This window comes from Balaenoptera musculus, chromosome 2 (assembly GCF_009873245.2).
Source record: "Balaenoptera musculus isolate JJ_BM4_2016_0621 chromosome 2, mBalMus1.pri.v3, whole genome shotgun sequence".
NCBI lineage: Eukaryota > Metazoa > Chordata > Mammalia > Artiodactyla > Balaenopteridae > Balaenoptera > Balaenoptera musculus.
In genome coordinates this window covers 139162034-139186168 of record NC_045786.1, presented here as the reverse complement: position 1 = coordinate 139186168, position 24135 = coordinate 139162034, and the positions used below count along the sequence as shown (strand labels likewise).

At 52.2% G+C, this 24135-nt stretch overlaps 1 protein-coding gene across 6 annotated transcripts in view; it reads left to right on the top strand.

Annotated features, from left to right (window-relative positions):
- The window catches only part of SPTB (spectrin beta, erythrocytic), a 125230-nt gene that overhangs the window by 73607 nt on the left and 27488 nt on the right, over window positions 1-24135 (top strand). For all 6 annotated transcript variants that reach the window (XM_036841175.1, XM_036841176.1, XM_036841174.1 and 3 more), the window contains 18 exons: window positions 215-306; window positions 706-786; window positions 1108-1223; window positions 1596-1708; window positions 2536-2723; window positions 4512-4629; window positions 5726-5884; window positions 6791-7093; window positions 7810-7960; window positions 8926-9796; window positions 10879-11016; window positions 17066-17822; window positions 18280-18482; window positions 18573-18663; window positions 20131-20277; window positions 21649-21912; window positions 22292-22498; window positions 22941-23030. In XM_036841175.1, the coding sequence (XP_036697070.1) occupies window positions 215-306; window positions 706-786; window positions 1108-1223; window positions 1596-1708; window positions 2536-2723; window positions 4512-4629; window positions 5726-5884; window positions 6791-7093; window positions 7810-7960; window positions 8926-9796; window positions 10879-11016; window positions 17066-17822; window positions 18280-18482; window positions 18573-18663; window positions 20131-20277; window positions 21649-21912; window positions 22292-22498; window positions 22941-23030 (4089 nt within the window). The remainder of the gene's footprint in view (window positions 1-214; window positions 307-705; window positions 787-1107; window positions 1224-1595; window positions 1709-2535; window positions 2724-4511; window positions 4630-5725; window positions 5885-6790; window positions 7094-7809; window positions 7961-8925; window positions 9797-10878; window positions 11017-17065; window positions 17823-18279; window positions 18483-18572; window positions 18664-20130; window positions 20278-21648; window positions 21913-22291; window positions 22499-22940; window positions 23031-24135) is intronic.

The following is a 24135-nucleotide window of genomic DNA, read 5'->3' as shown; positions in this document are numbered from 1 at the left end:
GTTGGAGCGGTCTCCTCTGGCGTGGAGAAGCTGACCAAGGCAGGGAAACAGGCCTCCAGGACCTGGGGCCTCAGGCTGCGGGGTGGCTGCAGGGCTGGCGACCAGATGGATGGCTACAGAGGAGGAAGGACGGAGGGGGCCTTCCAGGGAGAGCAGGGAGGCTCTGGGCCAGATGCACATCTAAGTCTTCCCTCTCTTGTTCCTGTGCCCACAGATTCAGGACATTGTTGTCCAAACTCAGGAAGGTCGTGAGACGCGCTCAGCCAAGGACGCGTTGCTGTTATGGTGTCAGATGAAGACAGCAGGGTATGCCTTGGGGACCAGCCACTACCACGTTCCTCACCACCCCCTGTGCCTCCCAAGCATTGCCATCCCCAAGGGACCTAGACGCCATCACCCAGAACTACATCGGCTTGGGCGTAGTTGATGCACAGTCTATCCTGACCTGATTCTTAGAGGCCCGGAATACAGGATTCTATCCCAAAATTGCCTGGGTCAGACCATGGGGTCTGTTGGGGGCGAGAGTCTCTTGGGCCTACCTGATGAGGGAGCCTCTTTGTGTGACTTAACGGCTGCCCTCTTGTTGAAGGGGCTCGAGAAGGGTCCGGTCCACTCCTCTCCTGAGGTGTTGGCCCTCGGTTCACACACTTGTAGGGACCCCAGAAGAATCTGTTTCTTAGGTCTTAATGCTTTTCTTGGATGCAGCTACCCCCATGTCAACGTCACCAACTTCACCTCCAGCTGGAAGGATGGCCTAGCCTTTAACGCCCTGATCCACAAGCACCGGTAAGAGGGGGAGCGGAGCAGGAACCCCTGTGGGAGCCAGGGAGCCCTGGGGGGATTGGGACACCTTGCACTTACCATGTAGGCTACTGTTCAAGCGTCACAGGAATGGTACAGCCGTGGCGCCTTCTCCTCTCACCCTCGGCATCCTGCCTCCCTTAAATCCCCCTTCCTCACACGCTGGTGCTCACAGCTCCCTCCTCTGTCCCGTCTCCTCCTCTCACTTCTCCGGCTCAGCCACCTCCCTGCGTCTGCCCAGGGTCTTTGCCCTTTTGGTGGGGATGCCATGCCCCCTGCCCTCTAACAGGCTGGCTTCGTCCCCAGGCCCGACCTGATTGACTTCGATAAGCTGAAGGACTCCAACGCGCGGCACAACCTGGAGTGCGCGTTCGACGTGGCCGAGCGACAGCTGGGCATCATCCCGCTCCTTGACCCTGAAGGTGAGCCAGCGCCCACGAGACCGTCAGGGCGCCGGGAGGAGCGTGGGCCGTGCTGGGAGAGCCGTGGGCACGGTGGCCGGGCCAGGGCTCCGCTCCGGCCTGCTCTTCAGACCCAAGCTGGTTCCTGACACCTCCCCTGCCTGATTGGGGGCCCACTGTAGTCTTTCCATCCTTTTCCCTTCTTTCATTCTTTGTGGTCCTAATATGGATTTCATCCTCTCACTAAAATCGCAGCCTATTCCTCTTCCACTCTCGCCTGTCACTTGGTGCCTGTAGTTGAACTTCGTGCTGGAGACATAGGGAGATGAACCCCTTGAGCCTGACATTTCCAACTTCCAATTGGTCCTGAGAGCCCACCCTTTCCCCTTGCAGATGTCTTCACAGAAAACCCTGACGAGAAATCCATCATCACCTACGTGGTGGCGTTTTACCACTACTTCTCCAAGATGAAGGTGCTGGCAGTGGAGGGCAAGCGCGTTGGCAAGGTACTGAGCTGCTGCGTAACTAGAGTGTCACCGTTTCCCCGCTTACCACGCACAGGCCTTGACTGAGATGCTCCCTTTCTACCCTAAGAGCTTTGTGCCTGGACCCCAGCTGTGGGAGAGGGTGCAGATCACCCCCCACCAACTTCCTCTGAAGCCAAGCATTGCCAGGTTAATGGCTCCCAAGCTGAATTCCAGCACAGGTTGATGGTCTGTCCTAAACAAGGTCATAGCCTGTAGCTCTGAGCTGACCTTCCACCTGCAGACCCATGTCTCGTGAGCATTCCCACAGGAACAAAACAGGCTTTTTACTTGTTAGTTTATTGTGTTTTCATGCCTCTTAGGCTCCCTCAGCCTACTGTACAGAGGAGCCACCCCACTGTACAGACCCTCGTGCTGGAGTCCTTTCCCCGGCTGGGTCTTTTGCCCCTCCAGGGTAGGGACCATTTCTCATTCATCTTCGTGCACTGGTGTTTAGCAAAGACAATGCCAGGAAGCCCTTGATCCCTAATACCCACTCTTAAATAAACAGGACCTTGGCCTCTCTGGTGGCTGGATTGGAAAGCACAGACAGCTTTCCAGTCTTTTACAGGGTTAGGGAGGGGGGGAGCTACTCCTGATCCCGAGCACAGCCAGGTCCCTCCTGACGTTGCTGGCGCACTTCCAGTCCAGCCCCCTGCTCAGCAGTGGTCTTGGGCTCAGGGAACAAACCCAACGTAAACGCTCCAGGGCTTGCAAGGAGGAGGACCACCTCGATTGTGGTCCCCGTGGGCATCCTCATTGGCGTCCTCGCCCTTCTGACAAGGATGAGTCACAAGGTGATTCCCTAGGTAATTGACCACGCCATTGAGACCGAGAAGATGATTGAAAAGTACAGCGGGCTGGCCTCAGACCTGCTCACCTGGATCGAGCAGACCATCACTGTCCTGAACAGCCGCAAGTTCGCCAACTCCCTGACCGGTGTCCAGCAGCAGCTGCAGGCCTTCAGTACCTACCGCACCGTGGAGAAGCCGCCCAAGTAAGGGCCTGGGCACTCGGGAGGGCGGGCACCACGGCCGAGAAACCACCTCCAGAAGGTTGGATGGCCTGGAGATGGAATCCAGGAGGTGGCTCCTGGAGGTTAGAGAGCTGCCCATCTGTCACCTACTTCATCCCGTGTTGTCTCCCTGCTCCCAAGCCGTCAGCCTACAGTCAGTGGGCATTGAGTAACCCCTGACTCATAGACAAAGAAATACTTCCCCAGATCCCTGAAGGGGAGCAGCAGTGAAATCTCAGACTTCAGAGTCTCTTTAAAGAATGTGCTGGAAAGTTCCTCTCTCTTCTGTGCACTGAGCTGCGGGTTTGTTCTTTGGTAATGACCTCTGCATCCACAGCCCCAGAGCTCTCCACGTGAGGCCTTGTTGATCATCAAGCACATCCTTCTTTCTCTCCCATCTGTCACTGCTCATCCATTAGCAGAGCACTTAGTCTGCCTCTCGGGACCTCTGCTCCACTCCAGCATGTGCAGGGCCTACGTGCACATATGCACATGCAAACACAACTGTTCACACGCGTGCACACGCACACCCACACAGACACGGGGCATTCCAGCTCGCCCGCCCTTAGCTTGGCTGGCTCCCCAGAAACAGATTTCTAGCTCATCAGTGGTACCCTCTGCCTTGTTCCTCCCCCACTCATTCATTCATGACTGGCAAACAGGGAAAGGCGAGACACGGAGTCTAGAATGTACTATAAACAAGTATCTGATTTCTGGCCTGACACTAGCCCACTTTTAAAGTCCTAAATCCAATACAGATAACATGCCCCATGAGTCTACCAGGCACTGCACACCGGGGTAGCATCTCCTGGCTGCATAGACAGTGCTCAAGGCCACAGCCCTCCTGCAGTGCCTGTGAGCAGGCAGATGAATTAGGCTGGCCTCAGGGTGGGGACCTTGCTTACCAGCTGATCTTTGACTACTGCGTGGTGGAGGTAGAAGTGGGTAAATACTTGGCTATGGGCAGAAATGGGAAAGTACCCAGTTACCTGGAGCTTGGACCCTGGGTTCCAGAAATCCATCCTGCTGCCAGTTCTCACCTCCTACACCTAAGGTCCTCCCGGAGCCTAGCCTTTCCTCCCCTTTCAGAAGCATCTGGGCTTTTGCATCGTCGTCAGGAGAGCTGACTTATTAGTACTCAGGTGAAAGTTGCTCTCGGTGCGACATGTTCTTACGTGGATAATGCTGCTTCCACATAAGAACATACATGGTTTTATTGACTCACTCAGCAAAAAACTGAGTAAAGAACTAGTCAAAAGCCTTCAACTGTTTGCAGAACAGGGAAGAGTTTCTTTGTATGGATTGGTAAAACTTGATACCTATAGGAATTACCGGAACAGTCCAGTTAGCCATTCCTCCACGGAAGCAAATGACAAGCAAACGCTGCAGTAGTTGTTTTCTCTGGTTTATGTTGCAAAGACTCAACCCCTATTAGATCTCAGTTGGCGAGTATGATAGATTGATAGATCTTTTAACAGGTAAGTAAGCCTATGTAGATCCTCTTTACTTTTTTAAGAGAAATGTGTTTTGCTATCCAAGCTCCAAGACGCCAGGGTTCCATGTTCACTTAAAAAAGAACAACTGGCTGGGACTCCCCTGGTGGTCCAGTGGTTAAGACTCCACGCTTCCAATGCAGGGGACGCGGGTTCGATCCTTGGTTGGGGAACTAAGATCCCACATGCCGCATGGCCGACCAGAAAATTAGAAGAAAAAAAAAAACTGGCTGTGGGAATCTCGACACTCATCTCCCTACCTCTTTTTTCTTGACAGGTTTCAGGAGAAGGGGAATCTAGAAGTCCTACTTTTTACCATCCAGTCACGGATGAGAGCCAACAATCAGAAAGTGTACACGCCCCACGATGGGAAACTCGTGTCCGACATCAACCGGGTACAGCAACGTTTTCCGTTTCACGTTGCCAGCGTGTTGATTGAGCTCCTGATCAGGGCCCAGGGAATGGTCCCTGGACAGGGTTAAACCAAGCCACTTTCTGTGGTGTTATTAATGACACACCTGGCACCTACTGAGGGTGCTATCTGAGCCTAGCCCTGAGGGGTCAGACTCCACCCACCAAGCATCCATTCATCCCCCTGTGCAGGGGTGGAGGGAGGGGCAAGATAGGTGAAGGGGATGTACTAGGTATAAAATAAATAATATACAAGGATTTAATGCACAGCACAGGGAATATAGCCCATATTTTATAACAACTTTATATGGAGTATAATCTACAAAAATATTGAATCACTGTTATACACCTGAAACTAATACAACATTGTAATTCAACTATACTTCCATTTAAAAAATTAAAAAAGAAAAAGAGGCAGTTGCTACACATTTCCAGTTCAAAGTTGCCGTAAGAATGGAGATGCAGCGGGTTTGCCAGTGGGTTGAGTGAGCTCCTCATAAGGGCACATGTAATGGTCCCAGGACAGGGTTAAGCCAAGCCACGTCCTGTGGTGTTATTAACGACACACCTGGCTGTTGAGGGTGCTAAGTCTAGCCCTGAGAGGTCAGACTCTACCCGCGGTCCACCGGTTCAGCCCCCTGTTCAGACGCCCAGAGTCCATTTTTTTAGAGCCAGTTTTATAGCCTATTCTCTGTAGAACCTTGAGGTTTTTTTGGAGAATACTGACTACTTTCAACAGAAGGGAGATGCCTTGTGACATTTCGGAGGTTTGGAGGCCTACCACCACCTGGAAGTTCCAGTGGAAAGGTGGTAGCCATTTAGCCAACAGGAGTTTACTGAGCACCCACAGAGGCAAATAACACTGTACTAAACCAAGAGTCTGAGGCAGATTTAGGAGGAGAGGGAACTGGGGGGTCATGACCAGTGCTCCCTGAATCTTTCGTCTGCCCAGACAGGAAAGCCGAAAGGCTGTCACTGAGCTTTAATCTAGGCTCTGCCTAGATTCCTAAAATCGCTCAGTGTTGGGTGAAAGAGTCGGGACCCCCAAATCCCAAGATCTCTCCCCTGCCCCTCGTGCAGGCCTGGGAAAGCCTGGAGGAAGCTGAGTACCGGCGGGAGCTGGCTCTGAGGGAGGAGCTCATCCGGCAGGAGAAGCTAGAGCAGTTGGCCAGGCGCTTTGACCGAAAGGCTGCCATGAGAGAGACGTGGCTCAATGAAAACCAGCGGCTTGTGGCCCAGGTAAAGGGGGCCACACTTGGGGTTGCAGGAGAGGGGGAGCTTTCCAGAGCCCCCAGTAGACAGCAGGGCTGGAGCCCACGCTGGTCTCTCGGCGGCGGCAGCAGGATAAGCCTCTCCACAGGTCTTGCAGCCCTGCTCCCTCTGACTAGGTGGATCAAGATTCACATCCGAAAAGGAACTCTCCCAGATTGACAAAACCTCATTTTTAGGAAAGAGCCACACAATCCAAAAATGGCCCCAAAAGTTGTCTCACGTGGGCCAGTGGCATCACCTGGAGCCAGAGTTCAGGCTGACATTTCAGTGGTCCTCCGGGGATGTGATGAAAGCAGTGCACCTCGTATGTGTCAGACATGCCCCTTGGACTCTGGCCTCTGGGGCTGTGTCACATTTCACTGGCTGAAAATTGACCCCGGGACTGATTCTCCATGAGAGCATCTGTTCCTTCCCACTTGGAGCTTGGAATCAAATTTCCCCTTTCATCCAGAAAGAGGAAAGCAAGCATTCTGAGAGAATCGGAGAGTGTACATGCACCCCAGATAGCATGGGGGTAAACATGGTTTCCTAGTGAGAAGCCCTTCCTGCCCAGAATCGGGCAGGTCCGCGCAAGGCAGGGTGGTGAGTGCCAGCAGGTGGTGAAGGAGCTCTGTTAGTAATATTCACCCAGTGTTACCCACAAGGATGGCACAGTGAGTAAAATCACAAGCTTCTTGTAAAGGTTCTTGTGAGACATTTAGTCTTTGGAACTTGGCTCCGATAAGATAGGCTGAAAAAGATGGCAGAAGTAACTCGTTGGGAAAGGGCTTTCCCGGCCAGCAGTTGTTCCGAAGGGACCCGCTGTTTCTCTGCGTTTGGGGACCAGCCAAGGGGAGCCTGATTGAGCTGCCTGTTTTCCTCCCTGGGGGACAGGATAACTTCGGGTACGACCTGGCAGCTGTGGAGGCTGCCAAGAAGAAGCACGAGGCCATTGAGACGGACACAGCTGCCTACGAGGAGCGGGTGAGGGCCCTGGAGGACCTGGCCCAGGAGCTGGAGCGGGAGAATTACCACGACCAGAAGCGCATCACGGCCCGCAAGGACAACGTCCTGCGCCTGTGGAACTACCTGCAGGAGCTGCTGCAGTCCCGGCGCCAGAGGCTTGAGAAGACGCTGGCCCTGCAGAAGCTCTTCCAGGATATGCTGCACAGCATCGACTGGATGGACGAGATCAAGGTGGGCTCAGACACCCCCATCCCCCGCCCCCGTGTCCGCCTGGGGCTTCAGCACCCGCCCTGCAATGGGAGTGTGCTTCCATAGGCACCTCCCAGTCCCACCTCCCTGAGTCAGAGTGGAGAATCCGAGGCAGCACAGCGTCGGGCTGCATCCCCCTCTCAACGGCTTAGCTCACACTGCTCCAGCGCAGATCTTCTGTATTCCCCGTGATCAAGAAATCTGGGGTTCATAGTAGCACAGGTGCCAACCTGCAGGACCTAGGAGACACAGACATCCATCAGGAGCCTGGAGAATCAGGCTCTGGGTAATCACGATTTGACTCTGGTGGGAACCCAGACCTCCCGGCACAGGGCCACCAAGAAGTCTGTCTCCTCTCCCTCTACCGCAGTGGCTCTCAACTGAGGATGCACATCAGACTGACCACGGAGCTTTCTAAAATACACATGCCCAGGCCCCAAGTCAGGGACACACATAGGAGATTGAGTGTAGGGCTTGAGCTCCTGAATGGTGCTCCCTGAATGATTTTAATGGGCACCCCCAGTGGGAACTCCTGCTCTGTAGCTGCTTTCCCGCTGAGCAGCAGCCGTTTTCCAGCTGCATCTGACTCATCCTGGTCCCAACACGCCACGAACGCTCCCTTCAGAGGGGTCTTCTCCTAGCGTGTGGGTTTCTTCACCTCTCCTCGCTCCCTCTACCTTATCTGTCCTCTTTGCCAGGCTCACCTCTTGTCTGCCGAGTTCGGGAAGCACTTGTTGGAGGTCGAGGACTTGTTACAAAAGCACAAGTTGATGGAGGCTGACATCGCCATCCAAGGGGACAAAGTGAAGGCCATCACCACAGCCACTCTTCAGTTCACTGAGGAGCCAGGTGAGGCCACAGGTGTTTTCCTGTTGAGGCCTCTGGCTCAGCACTCCAGCACCCCAGCTTGGATAAATCTAGTTGTAGAATTCTGCCTCTTTCATCAACTAATGGTGCAAGAAAGAAGTCTGAGGGATAGCAAAATTCTCCAGAGGGCAGGCAACTGCTTTGGCCATCTATAATCAGAAGGGTTTATAAGAACCACGAAGGCACCCTCCATCTTTCATTCTCTCTGCTAGTTCAAGTTATGGCAGAGACAATTTAGGTTTATAGCTTCTGGTCTTAGATAGGTGACCCCCACTGCCTCTTTGAAGAATCATCTTGAAATTTGTGCCTGGTTCTTTTTTTTTTTTTTTTTTTAAATAGTACTGTATGAACATGGAGGTGAGATCTTTTTTTTTTTTTTTTTAATTTATTTTTGGGTGTGTTGGGTCTTCGTTTCTGTGCGAGGGCTTTCTCTAGTTGTGGCGAGCGGGGGCCACTCTTCATCGCAGTGCGTGGGCCTCTCACTGTTGCGGCCTCTCTTGTTGCAGAGCACAGGCTCCAGACGCACAGGCTCAGTAGTTGTGGCTCACGGGCTTAGTTGCTCCACGGCATGTGGGATCTTCCCAGACCAGGGCTCGAACCCATGTCCCCTGCATTGGCAGGCAGATTCTCAACCACTGCGCCACCAGGGAACCCCCCTGTGCCTGGTTCTTTTTTAAAATAATTTTACATTGTGCATTTCTACTGAGAGTTGACCCAACTTTTAACCTCTCCTATTCCTGAAGTTTTAGTGGGAATTCATTAAAAAGAACTAATTAAAAGCCTGTCCTCTAAGCAACTGGAAACTAGGATCCCCTGCGTCCAATCCCAAAGCCCCAGTGAGATGGCAGGTTCTAGGTGACATGGTCCTAGCCTGGCACCTGATCTGAAGGTTGCCCTTCAGATGAAGCCCTTACCCTTTTTGTCCTCCCTCCTCCCATTCCTCCCAGGGTACCAGCCTTGCGACCCCCAGGTCATCCGGGACCGTGTCAGCCACCTGGAGCAGTGCTTCGAGGAGCTGAGCAACACGGCAGCCGGACGCAAGGCCCAGCTGGAGCAGTCCAAGCGGCTCTGGAAGTTCTTCTGGGAGATGGATGAGGCCGAGAGCTGGATCAAGGAGAAGGAGCAGATTTACTCCTCTCTGGACTATGGCAAGGACCTGACCAGCGTGCTCATCCTGCAGCGCAAGCACAAGGCCTTCGAGGACGAGCTGCGCGGGCTGGACGCCCACCTGGACCAGATCTTCCAGGAGGCTGAGGGCATGGTTGCACGCAAGCAGTTCGGGCACCCGCAGATCGAGGCCCAGATCAAGGAGGTGTCTGCCCAGTGGAACCAGCTGAAGGAGCTGGCTGCCTTCCGCAAGAAGAACCTCCAGGACGCTGAGAACTTCTTTCAGTTCCAGGGTGATGCAGACGATCTGAAGGCCTGGCTGCAAGATGCCCACCGGCTGCTCTCGGGAGAAGATGTGGGGCAGGATGAAGGGGCCACACAGGCCCTGGGGAAGAAGCACAAGGACTTTCTGGAGGAGCTAGAGGAGAGCCACGGGGTGATGGAGCATCTGGAACAGCAGGCCCAGGGGTTCCCCCAAGAGTTTCGGGATTCCCCAGATGTGACCAACCGGCTGCAGGCCCTCCGGGATCTCTACCAGCAGGTGGTGGCCCAAGCGGACATACGTCGGCAGAGGCTGCAGGATGCCCTGGACCTGTACACGGTGTTTGGGGAGACGGATGCCTGTGAACTGTGGATGGGCGAGAAGGGGAAGTGGCTGGCCCAGATGGACATCCCAGACACGCTGGAGGACCTGGAGGTCGTGCAGCACAGGTCAGGGCCGGCCCTTCCCTGTAGCCTCCCCCTACGCGGTCTGTGCTCCTAGTGCTGGAACGGCCTTCAGATCAACAAAGGTCTCTTTGAGAGGCCATAGGATGCCCTTGATCACAGAGGCCAGGCACTGAGAGTCACGAGTTCTAATCTGGCTCTGTGGCGCTTGGTACTTCACCCCCTGGGACCTTCCTCAAAATAAGACAAAGGGGCTCTTTCTGGTCCAGGTGTTGGAGGACTTTTCAGCTACAGCAGCCTTGGTTCAAATGAATGGTATCTGGAACCCCTGACATATAACACGGTGGAAAGTGGAGTGGTTGTGGTGAAGGGGGTGCGAGAGGCTGGACCCCACAAGCTCTAGCTTTCTTTGGCAGTCCCTAAACCACAGAACCCCGAGGGACCACAGAACCCCGAGGGGCCACAGAGACCAGTTTGTAAATCACCAGTCTGCAAGGCCACTCTCATTTCCATTATTCCGATTCCATCAGCACTCTGGCATGGGAGGGCGTGCCCCCCAGTCTGTGTGGCATCCCATCATCCTGAGTACAGAATCCAAGGAGCTGAGGAAAAGAAGTCACTCCTCGATCATGCCAAGGTGGTCCCACGCCAATGCTGGAGGGACCTGGGCTCTTATCTCAGAAGAGTCAGCTTTCATAACCACACAGTGACCCTCCCCTCGGCAGCTCTGCCTTCTCCTACCCAGGGACGGAGCACCTGGCTGGGGAGGTAGCCTTCAGGTCCAGGTGTCAAGGCAGTTGAATTAGGGTCCATGAGCAGCAGCTCGGGCAGTGGAGGCATGGCAGGTAGTCTCTGTGGCGATTAACACCTCCTACACCTCATTTTCCCATAAACCTCTCTGTTTAGCCAATTGTCTTATAAGTAACCAGTTCTCTCCCAGCCTGACCCAGGAAATGCTAAACCATGAAACTGGACCCATGAACCAGAAAATAGAGTGTGTCAGCCCACCTTTCTCCCCTCTTACCTGGTCAATGTATTTAGGAGGTGGAAGGAGAAAGCAAGAGCTACAGGTACCGGAGACCGGCCACTGCTGCCTTACCAATCCTCATTTTCTCTGTCCACATCAGGTTTGATATCCTGGACCAGGAGATGAAGACTTTGATGGCTCAGATTGATGGCGTGAACCTTGCTGCCAACAGCCTGGTAGAGAGTAGCCACCCACGCAGTGGGGAAGTGAAGAAGTGCCAGGACCACCTGAATACCAGGTGGGGTGTGGGTAGGGCTTGGGGCTAGGGGCTTCTTTTCCTGACACCTGACAGAGGCTTGGGGGTGTGGCCCAGAAGTCAGGATGCCTGCTATGCACTGCCAGGTTTGTACCCTCAGAGCTCTTGCCTCACTCAGACAAAGTCTCCTTCTGACACTGGAGCTTTAGCAGCAAGGAGGAGAGACCTGTGTGGTGACCAGCCCAGGGAGGGAGAGAGACCTGTTCACAGAGCTGTGAATGTTGTGCCTGGGGCGGGCATGTGCTGAGTGATGGAGCGAATGTCCTGAGTGCATCCATAGTTAGAATCAGGCCATGTGGTACTCATGTCACATTTCCCCGGACGTTCTTAGGCAGGGAAGATTGCTTTCTGAGACCTCTTAAGTACTGTGCATTAAAAAAAGCTCCTGCAGCTGGGGGAATCAGGCTCCCTGACTTCAGACTATATTACAAAGCTACAGTAATCAAGACAGTTTGGTACTGGCACAAAAACAGAAATATACATCAATGGAACAGGATAGAAAGCCCAGAGATAAACCCACGCACATATGGTCACCTTATCTTTGATAAAGGAGGCAAGCATATACAGTGGAGAAAAGACAGCCTCTTCAATAAGTGGTGCTGGGAAAATTGGACAGATACATGTAAAAGTATGAAATTAGAACACTCCCTGACACCATGCACAAAAATAAACTCAAAATGGATTAAAGACCTAAGTGTAAGACCAGACACTATCAAACTCTTAGAGGAAAACATAGGCAGAACATTCTATGACATACATCACAGCAAGATTCTTTTTGACCCAGCTCCCAGAGAAATGGAAATAAGAACACAAATAAACAAATGGGACCTAATGAAACTTAAAAGCTTTTGCACAGCAAAGGAAACCATAAACAAGACCAAAAGACAACCATCAGAATGGGAGAAAATATTTGCAAATGAAGCAACTGACAAAGGGTTAATCTCCAAGATTTACAAGCAGCTCATGCAGCTCAATAACAAAAAAATGAACAACCCAATCCAAAAATGGGCAGAAGACCTAAATAGACATTTCTCCAAAGAAGATATACAGATGGCCTACAGACACATGAAAGAATGCTCAACATCATTAATCATTAGAGAAATGCAAATCAAAACTACAATGAGATATCATCTCACACCGGTCAGAATGGCCATCATCAAAAAATCTAGAAACAATAAATGCTGGAGAGGGTGTGGAGGAAAGGGAACTCTCTTGCACTGTTGGTGGGAATGTAAATTGATACAGCCACTATGGAGAACAGTATGGAGGTTCCTTAAAAAACTACAAATAGAACTACCATACGATCCAGCAATCCCACTACTGGGCATATACCCTGAGAAAACCATAGTTCAAAAAGAGTCATGTACCAAAATGTTCATTGCAGCTCTATTTACAATAGCCAGGACATGGAAGCAACCTAAAGGTCCATCGACAGATGAATGGATAAAGAAGATGTGGCACATATATACAATGGAATATTACTCAGCCATAAAAAGAAATGAAATGGAGGTATTTGTAATGAGGTGGATGGAGTTAGAGTCTGTCATACAGAGTGAAGTAAGTCAGAAAGAGAAAAACAAATACAGTATGCTAACACATATATACGGAATCTAAGGGAAAAAAAAGCCATGAAGAACCTAGTGGCAAGACGGGAATAAAGACACAGACCTACTAGAGAATGGACTTGAGGATATGGGGAGGGGGAGGGGTGAGATGTGACAGGGTGAGAGAGTGTCATGGACATATATACACTACCAAATGTAAAATAGATAGCTAGTGGGAAGCAGCCGCATAGCACAGGGAGATCAGCTCGGTGCTTTGTGACCACCTAGAGGGGTGGGATGGGGAGGGTGGGAGGGAGGGAGATGCAAGAGGGAAGAGATATGGGAACATATTGTATATGTATAACTGATTAACTTTGTTATAAAGCAGAAGCTAACACACTATTGTAAGGCAGTTATACTTCAATAAAGATGTTTAAAAAAAAAAAGCTCCTGCTTGCACCAAAATGTAGCATTGGTAATGAGACTGGTTTGAATGAAGAGGAGAATTAGCAGGAAGCCTTGAGCACGCTTCGTGGCCAGAACAAAAAACAGGCCCTAAGGAGCCTTTGGAGAGGGGCTGCTTTCAGTACAGGGTGTAATTGCCACGAGTTCCTTGAGGGTCTCTGAGGACAGAGCATGCGCCTGTGTTCTGTTTGTTACCCTGGGTCCTACACGCACAGTGGGACGTGTTCACCATCTCCCCACTACCCGGGTCCCTCTCCCCACACTTGTGCCTGAGCCCTGCTCTGCCCGAGGCAACCTGGGAGGTGGGGTTGGGGAAGACTCAGCTGTAAAGAAAAGGAGCAGCACAGTGGGGGCTTAAGAGGAGGCACGGGGTGACTTTGGAGCCACTAGATTATCTCAGCATCCAAAGAAGGGGACTGTAGTCCAGGAGGGTCCTCTGTAATCTAAGGTTTATGCAGAGGAGGAGCATGCCTCCTTGTTCTTCTTTAGGTTTGGAGGTAACGGGATGCGTGTGCGTGCATGTATGTGTGTGCATGTGCACGACACACAGGAAGAACTTGTCAGCTAGTACATCTGCTGCTTTGATGAGTTATAGTCAGAGAATGATCTCACAGACCTCTAAGCCATACACCATCCTAAGTGGAACACACCAAGATACTTGTCATCCTCAGGTGAGAGAGAACCCGAGGTGTGAAAAGGTAAAATGGTTTTCCATGACATCTGAGTGTTGAAAGGTACCTGAGCCGTGTACCCCAGACAGCCTGCATCCTGCACAAACATTCCAAGCATAGGGAGCTCGCCCCGTCCCCGTGTAGCCCATCCCATTTGGGAGCAGCCCCTTTTGGGTAGAAAGTTTGATCTCATCGTGAGTGGAAATCTGCCTCCTTGAAATTCGGGCTCTGCCCGTTAGAGATAACGAAACTTACCCTGATTCTTCTTCCACATGATAGCTCTTCAAGTATTTTTAAAGACAGTTGTCATTCTTCACCCCATCCACAGTCCTGCCTCCAAGTCGCTGCTGTTCTCTCTACAGAATGCATCCTCCTCCAACTACGTAGTCTAAACCATGCTTGTTTTTAGGCGAGTCCAGGTTCCTCTCCTTCCCAGTTTCCAGGATGAAAAAGTATCTTTCCCTCCCTTGACTGGCTTAGAGCTTCACATTCTACCTTGTATTATAATTACTTTTGTCCTGAAGAACTTTTCTACTAGACTGTAAGCGAATGAAGAGCAGTATCTTTACGTATTGTCCACAGTGCTCTGAGCGCCAAGCATTTTGCTGTCTGAGGTTCCCTCTGTTCAGAATATTCTTTTCCCCAATACCCACTTGCCTTAGTCCCTCGCTCAGATCTCAGCTCACGTGTCAGCTTCTTGGAGCAGCCCACACTGTCCACCCCATTCAAAGTACCACTACCTCCTTCCCATCCAGCTCCTCTGCCTCGATCCTGTTATCTTGCTTTCGTTTTTTCCATTGTACTTGTCACCACCTGATGGATTAAAGACTTGTTTGTCTCTGCCCACTCGAATGAGAGCACTTTGCTTTGTTCGTTGCTACATGCCCAGAGCCTTGAACGGGGCCTGGCACAAGGCACTTGGTAGTTGTGTGATATAACACAGTGAATGAGTGAGCGGGGACAAAACTGAAATATCTTCTGCCAGGCTTGGCACCTATGAGTCATTCAAACACTTACTGAATGTGTGATTACCTCCCACCACGTGCATTCTAGTTGACCAACATTTTCTTAACAATCTTGGGCCCAGGACCAAACCTGGACTCCTGACATGGTCTGGCCAGTGCTGCCTAGAACAGTTCTATCAACTGCCTCCCTTTTGGACATGGTGCAGTGGAGGGGAAGGTGGGTTTCGGAGGCAGACTAGACCCAAACCTCACCCTGTCCCCTGTGTGGGCTCTGCCTGGTGGCTGCGGTGAGGCCACACCAGGAAAAGTCTGGAAAATCGCCGTGGAGCCACTTGCCCAGGGGCACCACCAGACCCTCTCCTGTGGCTTCTGGACGGAGCCAGGAGAGCTCACAGCCCAGGAGTGCCTCGCTATCCTTTCACAGTGGTTTCAGACCACCTTGGAGGAAATCTTCTGCTCCCTTCCCTTGAGGTCCAACCTCAGCAGCATCTGTGCACCAGGCACAGAACTACCCAGAGTTGAGGGACTTCACGTCTGGACTCTCCCTCCTCTCCTTCCTGGAATTCCCGATCCTTCCTCTGGGCTCTTTCTCCCTCTCTCTCTCTCTCTCTCTCTCTCTCGGAATTCCCGATCCTTCCCGGCCTATCTCCCACTTCTGTTTGCAGGCCTGTCTTCCACCCCCAGACTAGCGGCCACGGTCACCCTAGGAATGCCCGCAGTGTGCTCTGCCCAGCCCATCTGCCTCCTGCCTCCACCTCCATCCCCCGGTGCTGGGACTGCAAAGCTGAGCGAGCTACTCGGAGCCCCATCCTTAAATAGATCACTCCTGTGGAGGCACTGGAGGTTTGCCCGTTCACATACAGCTCAGATGACCACCATGAGATTGCTATTATCCCTCCTCACAGCTCCCTTAGTCCTCTCTGCCTGGTATGCGCTATGTACGTAGTATTTTATACTATCGTTTTTTTGGTGAGTTTGTCTTAATTTCTCTCTAAACCGTACACTCCATGGAGCAAAGCCTAGCTATGACTATATCCTCCCAAAGGCTAACATAATGCTTATACATTGTGGATATTCAAGAGAGTTAGGCTCAATTAACGAATGTGTGTTCAGTATACTCTCGTGTGCATCTAGATCACGGTGATGCAGGATGAGTAAACCTGGGTCCGCGGGAGGTGTCCCTGGTGGTCTGGGCCCAGGCTAATGGGCAGCTCTTTAGAAGAAGCTTACTGTGGGCTGCAGACCAACCCCAGGACATCTATCCGACATCTGCACCCTCCCCAGTTTCATTCCAGATTGCACATGAAGGTTAAGATGATGTTTTAATTATAATCCCAGCTTCTCCTTCCCCCTTCCTCTTCCTTTTCCTTCTCTTCACCAGGACTCTTTTGTTTTAGAACCATGGTGGCTTTTCTTAGGCCCTGGGCACTTGGAACCTGGTCTTAGGCATCTGTGTGCTTCCTCTGGGGAGCTGGGACCCTATGTCCTAAAGCATTCTTGAGGTTGATAATGGGAGGTTTCTAATTATTTTCATTACAGGTATACCTTGGAGATATTGTGGGTTCAGTTGCAGATCACCCCAATAAAGCAAATAGCAAAATAAAGCGAGTCACACAAATTTGGGGGGTTTCCCAGTGCATATAAAAGTTGTTTACAGTATACTGTAGTCTATTAAGTGTGCAACAGCATGATGCCTAGAAAAACAATGTACATACCTTAATTTAAAAATACTTTATCGCTAAAAAATGCTAGTCATCATCTGAGCTTTCAATGAGTCATAATCTTTTTGCAATAGTAACATCAAAGATCACTGCCCACAAATCACCATACAAATATAATAATGCAAAAGTTTGATATTGCAATACCTACCAAAAAGTAGTACAGAGACATGAGGTGAGCAAATGTTGTTGGAAAAATGCCAGTGACAGATTTTTCAACAAAAGGTCGCTACAGACCTTCAATTTGTAAACAACAAAAACAAAAAAACCCTGTAATATCTGTGAAGCACAGTAAAGCAAAGCACGATAAAACAAGGTATGCTTATAGCTTTCAAACTCTGGGGAAACTGTACGTTTGCCTGAAATTCAACTGCATATAGAGCTTACGTACAGAGCATCATGTTCCTTTACCGATGGTTGGAATAACATCACAGCTCACCTCCTGCTGTTGGAAAGCTCTGATTGGCAGTTATGTTGTCTTGAGTAAAATTGGATAAATGTATTTGACACATAACAGCTGGTTGGATAGATGACTTTTTTCAGCATGCAAGGCCTGTCAGGGGAGACTCTGGAAGGGAAATCTGGTGTCCCTTCCAAATCTGGAAGGGACACCCTGTGGGATGTGTTAAGGAAGAGGGTGTCTCTGTGTCCCCCGCCTCCCCCGGCAGGTGGCAGGAATTCCAGACCGTGGTGTTGGAACGGCGGGAGGCTGTGGACTCGGCCCTCCGGGTGCACAGCTACTGCGTGGACTGCGAGGAGACCAGCAAGTGGGTGGTGGACAAGACGAAGGTGGTGGAGTCTACAAGGGACCTGGGCCGCGACCTGGCGGGCGTCATCGCCATCCAGCGCAAGTTGTCGGGGCTGGAGCGTGACGTGGCCGCCATCCATGCCCGCGTGGATGCCCTGGAGCAGGAGTCGCGGCGGCTGATGGAGTCACACCCTGAGCTGAAGAAGGACATTGGCCAGCGGCAGGCGTACGTGGAGGAGCTGTGGCAGGCCCTGCAGCAAGCCCTGAAGAGCCAGGAGGCCTCGCTGGGGGAAGCCAGCCAGCTGCAGGCCTTCCTGCAGGATCTGGATGCCTTCCAGGCCTGGCTGTCCACGGCCCAGAAGGATGTGGCCTCCAAGGACATGCCCGAGTCCCTCCCAGAGGCCGAGCAGCTCCTGCAGCAGCACGCGGCCATCAGGGACGACATTGACAGGCACCAGAAGAGCTACGAGCAGGTCAAGGCATCCGGAGAGAAGGTGATCCATGGCCAGACGGACCCGGAGTACCTGCTCCTGGGCCAGCGGCTGGCTGGCCTGGATAAGGGCTGGGATGCCCTGCACCGGATGTGTGAGAGCCGCAGCCATGCCCTCACCCAGTGCCTCGGCTTCCAGGAGTTCCAGAAAGATGCCAAGCAGGCTGAAGCCATCCTCAGCAACCAGGTAGGGCGAGGCGTTCAGGGCCAGGGGCCAGGGGGCATCTCTCAGGGCAACAGGGAATTTATGTCGTAAGTCAGCAACAGGGCTCAGGGACCAAACTATGCTTTTCTTGGACTCTCTCTAGCCACTAGGTCGGGGAGCGGTCCTCTTCGTTCCTTATCATGTGCCCTTTCCAGCCCCGTGTCCCAGACTACGTCTTGTTCTTGGGCCAGTTAGAGGCTAGAGAAGTGAATTTTTCCCTGGGTGGTTACCCTTCCATGTGGCTTTAGGCACCCTGTTGATCAGGTGCCCCCGAGTGGGGGTGGGGAACAAGACCCAGGGAGCTTCTTCCTTGCACAGCTCCAGGGGGTGCCATTCATGCTGTAACGTGCACGGCTGCACACGGTGCTCCTGGCTGGCAGGTGCCCTCCCCGCCTCCTCAGCTTGTCTTCATGCCTGTTCTGGAAACTTGCTTCAACAGGAATATACTCTGGCTCACTTGGAGCCCCCAGACTCCCTAGAAGCTGCAGAGGCCAGGATCCGGAAGTTTGAGGAATTCTTGGTGTCTATGGAGAACAACCGGGATAAGGTTTTGAGTCCTGTGGACTCTGGAAACCAGCTGGTAGCTGAAGGGAACCTCTACTCAGACAAGATCAAGGAGAAGGTGCAGCTGATTGAGGACAGGTACCCTCCGCCCCTAGGGTCACAGGGCCAGGTAGGGTGGTGGTACAGCGCTCAGCACCATCGTGACTGTGGCTCCGGCTTCCCTTCCAGGCACAGGAAGAATGACGAGAAGGCCCAGGAGGCCTCGGTCCTTCTGAGAGACAACCTGGAGCTCCAGAACTTCCTGCAGAACTGCCAGGAGGTGAGGCTCCAGCCAGGCTGGCCACTTTGCAGGAGATTCCTTCTAGAAGCAGAGTGTCCTAGAGGTGGGAAGTCCTTTCTAACTCAGGAGTCTGGATTCCATAAGTGGGGAGCTCTGGGCACTTGACAGCTTAAGTCCTTCATCCTCTAGAATCTTTGGTTCCACAAATTTTTTTTCAAATCTGTAAAGATATCTTCTAATTTGTCAAGTCCAGGGCAGGCTTTCTCAAAAGGTGGCCTGAGGACTATCTGTATTAGAGTCACCTAGGGCCCTGGTCAGGGTCGGCCTGAAAGTCACGTGACCTGTGCATTCATACGGGGCCCCGTGCTTACAAGGGCCCCATGCTTAGTTTAATGCTCTCCTGTTGCCATCTTGAAATTCTTTTTTTTTTTTTTATATAGTTTTCCTTTAGCAGATTCTACTTTCAAAAAAATTTTTTTTTTTACATCTTTCTTGGAGTATAATTGCTTTACAGTGTTGTGTTAGTTTCTGCTGTATAACAAAGTGAATCAGCTATATGTATACATATATCCCCATATCCCCTCCCTCTTGCGCCTCCCTCCCACCCCTCTAGGTGGTCACAGAGCACTGAGAAATTCTTAATAATTTTGAACATGTCCATTTTGCACCAGGCCCTGCAAATTATGGAGCCAGTCTTGGCTCTGGTTAGATGCAGACTCCTGGGCCCCACTTGGGCCCAGATGAATCAGAACTTAGGGGGTGAGAAAGAACAGCATTCTCAACCAAGCTTCTGGTTGGAGAACTGCTGACTCAGAAGGTCCTCACTCAGCCTGGGGAGAGCTGTGCAGGAAGGTCTTTAACCTGCACTCCTGGGTCCTTCCGTGAACAGTACTTCCATGTGGAATGGGGCTTTCCCTGACTTCTTTCTTGCTTCCATCCTCATACCCCTTTCCTCTCAACCCAAATGACTTTGTCTTCACCCACCTCTGCCCTTGGTACCACCCAGGCTTGGTATGGTGCCAGGACATCTTGGAAACATCAGAGTCTCATCACAGTTCTTCCTTCATTGTTAATGATAGGATCTGCCCTTGGCTTTTTCCTCAGAGAACATTTTCTCCGTGTTTATTAATGATTTCTCCCCCTACTGCCAAAGGGTGAATTTATCCATCCATTCAGTAAACACTTGTTGAGTTCCTGCAATAGGCCAGGCCCTGTCCTCGGTCCTGGAAATGTGGAGAGAAGTATAAATATACCTGGTGTCATACTGCACACACTCTAGAGGGGAAGACACAGTAGTGCCTGTATTTTAGCCCTGAGACAACGCAGGTTAAGTTTCCTGTGCTGGGAGTTAGGGATCCAGAGTTGGAGGGGAGTACTCTGCTGTGTTCCTACTTCCTCCCCTTGGCCCTCTTCTTCCGCAGCCAGAGGTGGGCGGCAGTCCTGCCCTGAGCCCCTGGCCAAAGAAGGACACTCGGGGACCACTGAACCCACTCTTTCTGCCCACAGCTCACTCTCTGGATCAATGACAAGCTGCTGACATCTCAGGATGTCTCCTATGATGACGCTCGAAACCTTCACAACAAATGGCTGAAGCACCAGGCGTTCGTGGCAGAGCTGGCTTCCCACCAGGGGTGGCTAGAGAACATTGACGCAGTGAGTAGAGCGAGCATTTGGGCTCTCTGCTCGGAATGCTTCCCTGAGCAGCGCTTCACGCAGGGCATGGACGCTGGCACGCAGCTTGCTGGACGGTGTAGAACCTGGACGTGAAAAACTTCTCCAAATAGTAGTTAAACCTTCAGAGCTCCTGATACGTCCAGTCTTATAAAGCCTGGTCAGAATGGGTGCCTCCTCTGGGTCACCTGAGTCTGGGGACAGTCCAGGACACGGAGGACACAGAGTCAGAGCCTCAGCTTTCAGTGCCAGGACGGCAGTAACCTCTGTCTGCCTTCCATCATCCACACCAGGGCCCCGCGCTGTCCTGCCCAGGGGCAGGGGAATATGTGAGATGAGCAGAATGGGCCAGGGACTACTGACCCTCACTGTTTGGATGGGCAGAACCACCAGGGAGTGGTCATTCATACCAAGGGTCCCCTCTGTGACAAGCTTGCCCAGGGGCCCAAGTCAAAATGTGGCTGGAGTTAGATCTGGGAATAGAAAGGGAGGTACCTCTGCCCCGCCCTGCTGTGGCTATCTGGAGAAAGCGGGACTAGGGGCCACACAAGGCTGTGTCCATAGTGGCTAAGGGTGCAGGCTCTGAGCCAGGCTGACTCCTCAACCTCCCTGCGCCTCAGTTTCTTCATCTCTAAAATGAGGATAATAACAGTACCTACCCGAGGGAGTTATGAGCATTAAAGCACTTAGAATATTACTTGGCAATTATTAGGCACTCAATAAATATTAACTATTATTAGCAAGTATGTATTCCTAGGCCCAAATCATCTCATACTGTAACCTTCCGAAAAAGATGCATTTATGTGGGTGAAAACCAGATAAGACAAACTCAGCAACTAAAAGATATCACTGAAGGTCAGTGCACAGCTTCTGGCAAGACAATTAAGAGAGGGTGAAGGAATTCCCTGGCAGTCCTGTGGTTAGGACTCTGCCCTTTCACTGCTGAGGGCCCAGGTTCAATCCCTGGTCTAGGAGCTAAGATCCCGCAAGCTGTGCGGCACGATAAATAAACAAACAAACTCACAGGGAGGTTTCCATGGTTGTTGTACCTGGGTGGATCTTGAATCTTTTTATATTTTTAAATTAAAAAAAAAAAATTTTAGTACTAGCTGGTTCTTGTCTGCAGCTCCCTATGCTACAGTCTCCCTGAGTCATTTGCCGCAGACACGCTCTCCCTGTCCCACCTTCTACTGCAAATAACTCTGGGGGTGCAGAGTCTTTCAGCCGAGCCTCACCCGAATTCTAGGCAGATGCTTTGCCTCACTGACCTCCCCTCGGTTAGCCCTTTGCAACCACCTGGAACAAGGCGGCTCTCCAAGGTCAGAGGGTGAACTCTTCTCCTTCCCCACACAGGAAGGAAAGCAGCTGATGGAGGAGAAGCCCCAGTTTGCGGCCCTGGTGTCCCAGAGGCTGGAAGCCTTGCACCGGCTCTGGGATGAGCTTCAGGCCACCACACAGGAGACGGCCCAGCACCTCTCAGCCGCCAGGAGCTCTGACCTGCGCTCGCAGACCCACGCCGACCTCAACAAGTGGATCAGGGCCATGGAGGACCAGCTACGGTCGGACGACCTGGGCAAGGACCTGACCAGCGTCAACAGGATGCTGGCTAAGCTGAAGGCAAGTGAGCAGGTTGTAGACTGAGGGTGTTGGAATGGAGGGGGTCTTGGAAGCAAATCTGCAACCTGAAAGGGAGTACCCTCCTGTGCCCTTAGCTGGGCTGGCTTTCATCAGGTCTCCTGGTTCACAGCCCAGCTCCTACCCTTTTGCAATGGGTAAGACAGGGAGGGATCCAGGCGGGGTAATAAAAGTGTCCATGAGAAGTATAGGACAGATGCTCAGAGGGGCAAAAGATGAGGTGGGGGCAATCCAAGGAGACTTCTTAGGGGAGGCTGAGCTCAAACCAGGCCTTTGAGGATGGGCGGGATTTGCACGATGAAGTGGACGAGGGGCTGCCCAGGTGCCAGGGCTGGTGCCGACGCTGTCCCCTTGTGCCCAGCGTGTGGAGGACCAAGTGAACGTGCGGAAGGTGGAGCTGGAGGAGCTGTTTGCCCAGATGCCCTCGCTGGGAGAGGAGGCAGGGCATGAAGACTTGAGCATCGAGAAGCGGTTCCTGGACCTTCTGGAGCCCTTGGGGAGGAGGAAGAAGCAGCTGGAATCATCCAGAGCCAAGCTGCAGATCAGCCGGGACTTAGAGGATGAGACGGTGGGTGGGCCGCAGCTCCCCCCCTCCCCCAGCGGCTGAGCCGGCAGCTGTCATCGGGATAGCTGGCTGCGGCCCAGGCCAGTTCTCGGTAGCAGACGTCTGGTCATCTCACTGCCTTGTCTCATAGGGTGGTCGTGATGACTACCTTAAACGTCAGTGTAAGCCAGTGCCTTTTGAATGGTAGCTCGCTCGTGGACTTTGGGGCCAGGCAGACTTGGGCTCGAGATCCAGCTACGTTGCCTTCCCTCCAAGTGACGAGGCGCAAGTTATTTGGAACCTCAGTTCAAAATATCAAAATGCCCCCATTTTACAAAACCCTGATGGGGTGTTGGGAAGAGCTGGGGAGACCCAGTAAGCAGAGCTCTGTCTGGCCCACGGTGAGTGATGGGGAAAGGGTGGCTGTGATTGTCGTCAGCTGTCCCCCGCCTTCTGGTCTCCGCAGCTCTGGGTGGAGGAGAGGCTGCCTCTGGCCCAGTCGACCGACTATGGCACGAACCTGCAAACTGTGCAGCTGTTCATGAAGAAGAACCAGGTGAGTCCTGCCACCTCATCAGTCCCACCTGCCCCACGGAGGAAGCCCCAGCCCTGATCTGCACAAGGTCCCCAGCAGCAGATAACAGATTATTGTTCTTTTTTTAAAAAATTTATTTTATTTATTTATTTATTTTTGGCTGTGTTGGGTCTTCGTTGCTGTGCACAGGCTTTCTCTAGTTGCAGTGAGCGGGGGCTACTCTTCGTTGCGGTGCGCAGGCTTCTCATTGCAGTGGCTTCTCTTGCTGTGGAGCATGGGCTCTAGGTGTGCAGCAGTAGTTGTGGCATGCAGGCTCAGTAGTTGTGGCTCACGGGCTCTAGAGCGCAAGCTCAGTAGTTGTGGCGCATGGGCTTAGTTGCTCCACGGCATGTGGGATCTTCCCGGACCAGGGCTCGAACCTGTGTCCCCTGCATTGGCAGGCAGATTCTTAACCACTGCACCACCAGGGAAGCCCCAGGTTATTGTTCTTGTTGATAGCTACAGGGTCCCCAGTCTGTGTTTGTATTCTCATAGTAGAAGGAGCAGCTTTGGTGATGGCAGAGAGAATTCTGGGAGGACCAAAGAGTGGGGCGGAGGTGAATGGGGCTGGGGGGTCCAGGTGCTTTGGGATTTGGGGCCATTCAGACCTATCAGGGCACAGGTGCATGCAGGACCTGGAGGCCCTGGCCTGGGGTTTCATGTGCTTTACAGCTTCTGTATTCTGTGACCTCCCTGAGAGGAGGCTCTTACCTCCTGGCGTCTCTCCCATCACTGCCTTGTCCCTCTTCCAGGGCTAAGCTTGGCCTATTGAGTCTCCTCCGGGTAAGTAGGCCCCTGTTCTCTGGACACATGAGGATATTTGTGGGGCTGCAACGCCATGAGGAAGCCGCTAAACTTGGACTCTGAGCCATTGGAGCAAACATCCATTGGCTGTTCTGCTTTCTCAGGCTGGATTGGGAATCTCTGCGGCCCTGGTCAGAATCCTGGAAGTGAGCAGATGCACTTCCTCTGTGTCAGGGCTGCAGGGGAAGCCTGCGTCCTCCAGGAAGGCCAGCTGCATGGGGTCATGGTCTGGCCACGTGGTCTAGCCAGGGGCTGGCCGTACCCCTGCTCTTGGGCAGAGAGT